Source organism: Sinocyclocheilus grahami, unplaced genomic scaffold, assembly GCF_001515645.1.
Source record: "Sinocyclocheilus grahami isolate Dianchi unplaced genomic scaffold, SAMN03320097.WGS_v1.1 scaffold399.1, whole genome shotgun sequence".
NCBI classification, from domain to species: domain Eukaryota; kingdom Metazoa; phylum Chordata; class Actinopteri; order Cypriniformes; family Cyprinidae; genus Sinocyclocheilus; species Sinocyclocheilus grahami.
Genome location: NW_015505578.1, coordinates 140,088 through 150,070, shown reverse-complemented (window position 1 = coordinate 150,070; position 9,983 = coordinate 140,088). Strand labels below are relative to the sequence as shown.

General features: G+C 36.6%; 1 protein-coding gene across 1 annotated transcript in view; it reads left to right on the top strand.

Moving 5' to 3' along the window:
- The first annotated feature begins 4,891 nt into the window (after positions 1–4,891).
- Positions 4,892–9,983, top strand: part of LOC107550463 (adenosine receptor A1-like) — a 20,453-nt gene continuing 15,361 nt past the window's right edge. Inside the window, exon 1 of the mRNA XM_016231746.1 lies at positions 4,892–6,097. Coding sequence (XP_016087232.1) covers positions 5,757–6,097 — 341 coding nt within the window. The 5' untranslated portion in view covers positions 4,892–5,756. The remainder of the gene's footprint in view (positions 6,098–9,983) is intronic.

Below are 9,983 nucleotides of genomic sequence, written 5' to 3'. Positions count from 1 at the left end.
CTCTATTCAGGCCAGTGGAGAGGAGAGTTGGCAGCTCTTCAAGAGGTCATGCTCTTCACAGAGGCTTCACTTTCAAAAGTGGAAAAATGGAATGTGTAATTAAACAATCATTTATAGTCATTGCTATATGTCAAATCATCATACTGACTCTTAATATCAGTCACTATGCGAAAATACCCAATCTAAGAGAATTGCCAATGTTAGTTACTGTTTATAGATGAGTTGTCAAATGCGAAATAGAAGCAAAGTTAAACTTAATGTAAAATCACACATGCAAGAAAGCTGCTGTGGCCGAATATGAGCAACTTCGTGTTGCAGGTATTGGCATCTGTGGTAAGACCAAAACACCATTGTGATATTGCTTTTATACAACAGTTCAATAAACAAGACATTAAAATTGAGTAACTTACATTTTAGAAGTAATTTTTCCCCGCTCCTCAGTGAATCAGTGTTTGTGAACAAATCAGTTGAGTAAATGACTCGACTCACTCGCAGTACAAAGACCGTTGTTTTATTCCTGAATGAATCAGTGTTTTTGAACAAATCGGTTGTTTATAAGTGAATGAATAAACTCATAAAAACTTGTCGCCACCTACTGGCCTAACAATGAACTTAAATGCCTGTTTACACCAATAACATGAACTATAATGGCAGTTATGTTAGGGTCAGTATTAACTCAAGATAACATTCTGTTTATTTTCAGCATGCAATGCTTTTATGTTGTCTCCCACCTAAAAAGCTTAAGCTTTTTAAAGTCGGGTGGATTCTGATTGGCTGTCAATATTTTTATCGTTCTTCTCCTAGAAAAATGTTGCTCTGTGATTCCAACAATATTGTTATAGTTGTGGTGTGGACTCTGTTTTCTTAAAGTTAGAATGATTAATACAACTTGTCCCACTTTGCAAACATGGACAAGTAGAGTGATACAAACTGAGAATTTCAGAGTGTCATTGTCTATATTGGTTCAGCTATCAGATTCGAGGACCAGAACTAAATATTGTATACTGTATTAGATAAATCTGACTAAAAATGGGTCTACAATGGTATCAGGCTGACCAAAACACAACCATAAAGCAAATTACATCATGAACAACCTAAATATGTATTTTGTAAAGCAATAAGTATCTATCACTTGGTCAAAAACACATTTGTTTCTTTATGTCATAATGGCATTATTTTAGGGTCTGTGTAAGCACCTGCAGGACTCCTTAGTGACATTTAAGAGTCGATCCATTACGGCATGATTCCCTCTTGGTAGTTGCTTTTAAAGACACACTTTCTGGGGGATGGTTGATGTGAACAGGTCTTAAAAGGTGTCTTGACTAAGAAAACTGTAAGGGACCTCAGAACCAGCTGGCATGAGCTTTATAATGTCAACTGCAGCTGCGCAAAGCCCAGATGTTTGCTAAAGAAAACCCAGCAGTGCGGACACTCTGAGTGGGTCATTAAGGTGAATAGGCAAATACTGCTGTTGGTAAAGTGCTGCTCTCAAACTGTGGACACAGCGGATGTTCCTTGGGGAGGACTGCAAGCGAGAGAAACACACTAAGAGCTGCACATCTCTTTGTCTTCTTAATTACCACAGCACACCCTCAAAGCATTATGATCGTGAACCTCAGAGATTTTAGGCATGCGTCTGGATGATAAGGAGCTGGACACAAAATGGCTCAGCCATTTAAAAAAATCTACACAAATGAGTCTAATGGGGATGGCCTTGCGGTTAGAAAAGTGCTTACCACATCACATTTCTTTTCAGGGACCACACTCAATCCGTGCCTTCTTATGGTGCAAAGCCGCTTCAGGGTAGAAAAGAGATGCTTGCAATGCTTGGGATATTCAAGGTGAATCAGAGGCATATTCATGCCAAGAATGTGGTCAGGTTGAGTAAAATGCAACACAAATTTCTGCTTCATTTAGCAGAACTAAATCAACTAAAAGGCATGTTAAAACTGTTTCAGTTAATTTTTCTCGAAGAATCAGTCTGGGAGGTGTTTACCGTTTCCTGAGAAAAGCTGGTCACCGGTAAGGTAAATGTTTAGACAATGTGTTCAGTATTGACAAGGACTACAATTGTTTGGGTGTTATTAGTTAAAGCAAATTGTGTTTGTCCATTCTTGTCACTTTGCAGACTACATTTGAGCAATGAATGCATACGATTTAGGTAATAACAAAGGTTCACAAACGTCTTCTTGCAGCACAATTTTATGACCTATTTTTTATTGCCAAAGTATGTGCAACTTAACTGCATAAAAAAGAACATGCAAAAGACTAAACACAGTAAATAAAATGAAAGATGAAAAACATTGTAATAGTAATAATAATTTATATTTTTACAAAAATATTAATGTACATACTGTACACTGAAATAAATTGGTGTAGAAACTACACAAATTTCAGTTTTAAACTGAAATTGCTAGTAAATTTCACTATTACACCCTTTTTTACAGTGTAAAAATATTTATTGCAATATTTGTAACATTTGATAGCAAATATCATCAGGTCCATCATCATATATAACAATATGATTTAGGTTTCTGTTTCATTCTGTGACCTCTCGCATCTCATGTATGACCTCTTGACTTGAACTCTATAACAACAAACAGTGGAACAGCTTTGATAAGAGCCAGGCAGATTTTCAACTGTAATCAGACATGCAAGACAAAACAAACGCCCTTATACCGAGAATCCACAGTCTGTTTGTTTGATTGTTTGTTGATTTTGTCCTCCCTTGAGTGAGATCCACTGATGTGGTTCTGCTCCGCTAGGGTTTTGGTAGTAGTGCCAGTACTACAGTACATAAAAAGATGTTTACCATCTGGATTTTCCAGCTCCAATTGAACCTGCTCCTATAGGACACAAAAAGGGCCACAGAACATATTCAGTCATGTTATTAGTTTTATTGCAGGTATGGTTGGATAATTAGTTACTGCACAGCTGTGCATTGATCTAACTATTGATATAATGTCCTAGAGGACATTGGAGAATTGAAGAATCCCAAACAGAAGCCAATGTCATGAAGCACTAGCATAACAAATTCAATTCTTATTTTTTTATTTAACTACTTGATTTTTAAAATCTTAAACTTTTTTCCCCCATTTTCTTAATTTATGTTTTGCATGGTTTCATCTGTATGTAGATCAGCTCCAAATACTGTTTCAGTATGAATATACACATTTTTTTCATGCCAAAAAAAAGCACTTTAAAACTTTAGGCTACTATATAAAAGCCATTCCTGTGTAGTCATATAAGACTTACTTCATAACATAGGAATGTGGCATCTCTTTCCTCAGAATCGGCAGGATAAATCTCATGTCGTAATTCTGTGTGCATGAACGAATTCACCGCCCTTGATGGATCGTGCAGAAATTTCTCATATGGAAACGAGTCAGGCACTGTGGTGCAGCCAGCTTTCTCATGCCATGTATTTTCCTACTTGCTAAATCACCTGCATCTAGCGTTGAGGGGTCTGTGCTTTGTCTCTGAGCTCACACTCAAAAGCTGGAGAGAATGAAAGCACTGAGCGGGCTTTGACCGGGATGTGTCAGTATGGAAGACTTCATTATGATTCACCTCAAAAAGAGGAGATTTTTGTCAGCCAGACAGAGGTTCAGTCACTGATCCACAATACCAACTAGGGCTGTGTGATATTGAAGAAAAATGCGATATGCGATAACTCATTAAATAATGCGATATTCGATATGCGTGCGATACGTTAATGCTTAAAGTGCCACATGCTCAGATGAAACAGTTTTACTCAACTGTTGCTGAGTCAGTTCTGTGAACTTCTATAACTCTCTTGTGTCATATATATGTATGGTTATTTGTATGTATGTATGTACCAAGAGTTCCTGTAAAACCACAACAAATTCCTTGTGTTTGTGCACACTTGGTGGTGAATAAATCTCATACTGATTCTGATTCTAATAAGAAAGCACCCCTACAACAACTTCTGAAGGTGAAAGGTATGTGTTTTACTCAAGCATTACATAAAAATGTCATTTTAACATTAGTGTAATCATTTTAACATGAGTTTCGGAACTGAATAATAAAAAGGAAAAATAAAAAAACGTAGTATTGCGTAGTATTTACTCTTTGAATTCAATATGCACTGATTCTTATTAAAGCTACAAAAGTTATTTAGGTAAGAGCAGTGAGTGATTTTCTCTTTGTCTTTTGTTCAAATATTGCAAGCTGTATGGATATGCATATTGCGATATGTACATTTGCGATATTTCGATAATTTCGATATATTGCACAGCCCTAATACCAACACATATAACATTGTCTCTAGAATTTGTTATGTTAATACAATATTTGTTCTTATATAAATACTGTAAATTTTATATAAATATTATTTATTTAAAATATACATTGTGTTTTTATTTGATATTTTTGTATGTTCACATTTTGCTAAAAGCTTTATTCATCTATTTAAAGGCAGGTTACACTGAGACAATTTATATAAAAAATGACTTTCAACAATGAACCTACAAAGATAAATATTCAGTGGAATAAAAACTGGGACAACTAGGCCTGGTCTCCTCTGTTTAAAACTTAAACATCAAAAGGACCTTGCAAAGTGTGTCATACATAATTTTGTTTTGCTTTATTAGACTGTCTTCGTTTGTGAGATACCTGGAGCATACTGTGATTTTTTTTAACTGATGTCTCAGCTGGCACATTAAGCTTATTGTAGATTATTAAACCTATTAGTTTCCTTGAAATGTTGCAAATATATTTCTTATTACATTTTATATCTTTCATGGGGCGTCTTTGAGCGTTTAAATAGTCACTGCTCATCAGGCACTGTCACCTCCTACTCCCCTCCACTCATGGTGCAATGCTGTCTCATATCTGTAGAGCAGACTAATATTACACGAAACACTTGGGCACGGTCAGTCCCACTTTTTATCCTGAGCGTCAAAGTTAAATGCTCACTTAAGACAAATACAATGGTGAGAAAATGATTTCGGGCTCTCTACAAAAGAAAGTAGCGAACGCAGGTTGCCCCTCAGCCATTCTCAAGGAGGGAACCAAAATAGACGGCGCGGTGTTTGGGATAGTGTTTTTTCTCCTGTCAAAGGAAAACGGAACGACCTTTTGTTTTGACATTTTCAAGAATCTACACGGGTTAGTTGGACTTCTTTTGCTCCCAAACGTGTTTTAAATTGCTAACAGGGCGAGTATGGGTGAGACAAAGGGCTCTACCCATCGACGGCTATTCTGGGGCAGCGCATAGCTCACGAGAGTGCTGAGTGAGTGAGAACGACCCGCGCTCTGGACAATATCTGATTTCACATATCCAAGGAACAAATATGGTGCGTCTTTTAATTTATTTTCCGACTCATTGGACATCCAGAGAACTGCCTGACAGTTGTAGGTGACACGGATACATTTATTTGAACGATTTGGGGATGAATAAGTGGCGCGCGCATCTCTCGCACGAGCGCAGGTGGACCTAATGAAGAGGCGCTAAAGTAAACAAAAAAAAAAACGCGAAAAACCCAGCGATATTTTCAGCTCAATATTTTGTAAGTCACTTTTGTGGTTTTGTGGGGTTTATTCTTCTCCCGTTCGTCCATTTCCAACTGTGAATAGGCATGTGTGGAATAAGGCTGCTCTTTTGAGGAGCAGCGCATTAAGGGGGGGGGTTTTCTCTGGACTACTACAGTTAATCAATTTACACATCACTTTCACTTGAAACCCCATTGTCGCGTGGATATTCAACGTACTATCGATTCCCGTCGAGTGGAAGAATGCCTGAGGACCTCTCCGCGGCCAAAGCCCTCTACATGGGCATGGAGGTGGTGATCGCCGTGTCATCCGTGATAGGAAACGTGATGGTGGTTTGGGCGGTAAAAATTAATAGATCGCTTAGAGATACTACGTTTTGCTTCATTGTTTCTCTGGCGCTCGCGGACATTGCAGTAGGAGCGCTGGTCATACCACTGGCGATAACTATAAGTATCGGACTCCAGACTCACTTCTACAGCTGTCTGCTGGTGGCGTGCACGGTACTGGTTCTAACCCAAAGTTCTATCCTCGCCTTGCTCGCTATAGCCATCGACCGATACCTGAGGGTCAAGATCCCAACCAGGTAAAGTTATCATTCCCTCATTCCATCTGCTGTTCCTGTGCTGTAAAAAGTAAATACACCTTTACTTACATGCTACTGTGCATTATGTTGTCATACAGCCTATCATATGTCACACATGCACTATAAATTTCATCCTCTATAAGCCCACCTCAAACATAACTTTTTTGTATTTTGAGAGATTATTCCTTGTGGTGATTATTGGCTGTTCCCCACAAAACATGATCCATCCACCAATCATTATACATATTGTGTCTATACTGTCTATGATCCAACTATAGGCCTACACTATATTGCCAAAAGTATTGGGAGACCCCCTTCTAATGAAAAGGTTTGACTACTTTAGTAATTTCCATGAGTACAAATCTTAATGTTTAAGCATATAATGATATTCTAGGGAATTGTGTGCTTCTAAATTTATAGCAAAAGTTTGGACAGGACCCTTTTCTATTCTCAGGGTATATATAGGAATCATGGAGTTAAATTTAATACCTTTTAAGACCTTTTTTAAGACTCTTTCCATACATTTTAAGACCTCATCGCCAGTCCAAGTTTTAACCGGTTACATCGGCAACACTTTAACCTACATTTATTATATATTGATTGTAAGATGGCACAACTAAACAGACTTACTTTGTGATAACTCCTTATTAATACAACATAATTCAGAAGTGGGGAACGAAGCAAAAGAGAATTAATTGAGTGACTAAACAATGCAACCCAAGAAACAAGAATTAGACCAGTGAACAAAACAACTGACAAAACTTATTGAGGAGGGAAAATAAAGCTCTTCGAGCTAACGGGGCAATGAGTTCACACAGTATATTCAAAAGACGTATTTGTAACATCAACTCTTATAACTGTCTGCAAACCCTAGCTCTTTTGTGGAACGCTTCTCATGACAAATGCCTGACTGATCAAACAGTTTACCTGTGATTAAAGAGTGCCTGATTTGACGCAGACTTGACAGTGTCAGTATTGCGCCTGATTGTGTCTGAATGATCATGGAAGGTAAAATAATGATCAACTATTACATCATTTTAATTGTGCATCCCAAGCCCATGCCAGTAATAAAAAGACCAGCCCAAAGTAGCACAATTACCAAATATAAAAATGTAATTTCCATCCCTAAAATACATATTTTACAGTCACTGTTATGCACATTTATCATAAACACAGCTCAAATGCTTCCTACTAGTGTGGCCCAAAACATTTAGCACAGTTTTATTACAGGTAGAATGCAAAATGTTTTAGTACAAGCATTTCAACCAAATGTAATTTATGCAATATTTTAAACCTTTAACCCACTGGGTAAAATCAACCCATGGCAACAGTTTAAAAGCAGCCCAATTTCATGGAAAAAAAACAACAACCCTGCATCCAACACGAACTGCAGAAGTCAGATTTGACTGATCACGGGTCAAAAGTAAGGAGAGATACACGCAGCGGCGCAGTCAGTCAGTGAGCGCCGTAACAGTTTGTCAAATCTTGCGGGATTCCATAAATAAACAACACAGAACCCCACTATTCGACAAATATACATAATGAAAAGATTATACAAAATTATATCCCTGGGAACATGGCATTTAAGACTTTTTAATACTTATTAAGGGCCTTAATTTTCTCTAAATTGATTTATCAACTTTTAATACTTTTTAAATCCCCACCGACACCCTGATTCTAACATGACAATGCATCTGTGTATAAGGCAAGGTTACAAAAAACGTTGCTATAACATTAGAAGCACACAGTTCCCTAGAATATCATTATATGCGTAAACATTAAGATTTGTACTCGTGGAAATTCCTAAAGTAGTCAAACCTGTTCATTAGATGTAGGGGTGCGCCGATCCTATATTCAGTATCGGTATCGCTCCGATACTGGCATTTTCTGCTGGATCGGGTATCGGTCAGACGAGGCCGATCCAAATCCGATATTCTGCATATACTATTGTGTTATTGTTAAGCCCCACGAAAGCCACAAAAAAAAACATTATAAAGTTTATAATATGTTATTATATATTAATTTATAATATGTAACTCTGGACCACAAAACTAGTCATAAGGGTCAATTTTCAAAATACAGAGAAAATCGCCTTTAAAGTTGTCCAAATGAAGTTCTTAGCAATGTATATTACTAATCAATTTATGTTTTGATATATTTACAGTAGGACATTTGCAAAATAGCTTCATCAAACATGATCTTTACTTAATATCCTAATGATTTTTGGCATAAAAGAAAAATCAATAATTCTGACCCACACCATGTATTTTTGACTATTGCTAGAAATATACCTGTGCTACTTAAGACTGGTTTTGTGATCCAGGGTCACATATATGTTTATACATAAATATATTACTTGCTCTTCATGAATGTATTTTACAACAATACAAAATTTTGCAAAATTTTAACTGCAAAAATTTTTGTGCTACTCTTATTCACTTTTATTTGTACCCCACTAAATAATGTTTTTTTTTCACTAAAAGTTTAGCTTTTATAAAATTAGATTTTATAAACTCATTATTTTTCTAGAGTAACTTTTCCTACCGAATTGTCCACTAACCTAGTTTATAATAGCATTTTTGTTAGGGATGTACGATATAACGGCCACCATATCGGTATCGGCCGATAAATGCTCATTTTTTCTGTTATCGGTATCGGCCTGATAAGAAAATTTGGCCGATATCTTAAAGCCGATAAATAATGCATTATTTCCTTCAGAGACACTTCAGATGCGCGCTGTTCGTTTGCAGCCTTTTGTGCAATTGTACGTTGTAATATTGTGTTTATTTGATGTATATCTGATTTATCTCATATAGAATGCGTTTGGTTAAGTTAAAAGAGCGCTTCAGTTTACCGGTGATCGTCTTTAGCTCAGCGCACGCAGCTCAAACAGCAGTGCACAACATTAATAACTATGATTGGGAATGTTGTGTATATAACATTATATACAATTCTGTTTTATTGATCTGTGGCGCATTCATTTTGATTATTTACACGTGTAATGATGTCCAGTGACTTGTTTGCATTATTTATGCATTATTTTATTTATTTGTAAGGCTTTTTTATGACTAAATTTGGTAATTGGAGAGTAAAAATATTTTTAAAACGTACACCGTTCAAACTAGGCTGCTTATGTTGAAGTGTTTGGGAAAACATGTGGCTTTTAATGATGAGACCTTTTTTGTAATCAGGCTCTCAAACAGTATATAACAATTTGGATATAGATTTATCGGCCAACATATCGGTTATCGGCTTTCAAAAATAAAGAATAATCGGTTATCGGTATCGGCCAAAATTTTCATATCGGTGCATCCCTAATGATAATTAACAGAAAAAAGATGAGAATGCACATCCTCTCTCTAAACAACACAAAACCTTTGCCTAGCATCTTGTGATCACTCTGCCAGGCTTTTGAACAAATGTGCATTGGCTAAATCACATCATACACAAGCTTATAATTAGAGATCGACCGATATTTTTCCCGATATTTAAGCATTTCACAATAATCGGATATCAGTTTTGTAATATCGGATTCACAGATAAATAGTGCCATCTTGTAGATGTTTTGAGAATTGCGCGCAGTATCAACATTGCAGAACATCTGAGGGGAAACAAGGCAACAACAATGGCGTGCACAGGTACTTGATTTACTGTAGTTAGTAAACTTTATTTAACATAACAGCCATTAATGCACAAATTAGATGTATTACATAAATGCCTGATATGCAGTTTATGCAGCTTGGCTCGAAGAAATTGAGACAAACTCACGGAGTCACGTAAAATAATCCGTCAAGTCCTGTCCCAATAAAGACGTAACTTTATCTGAATTAAATAATATGCAGCCATGAATGGGCGCATGTTGGAAATAAAAGTGCTGAATTTAATT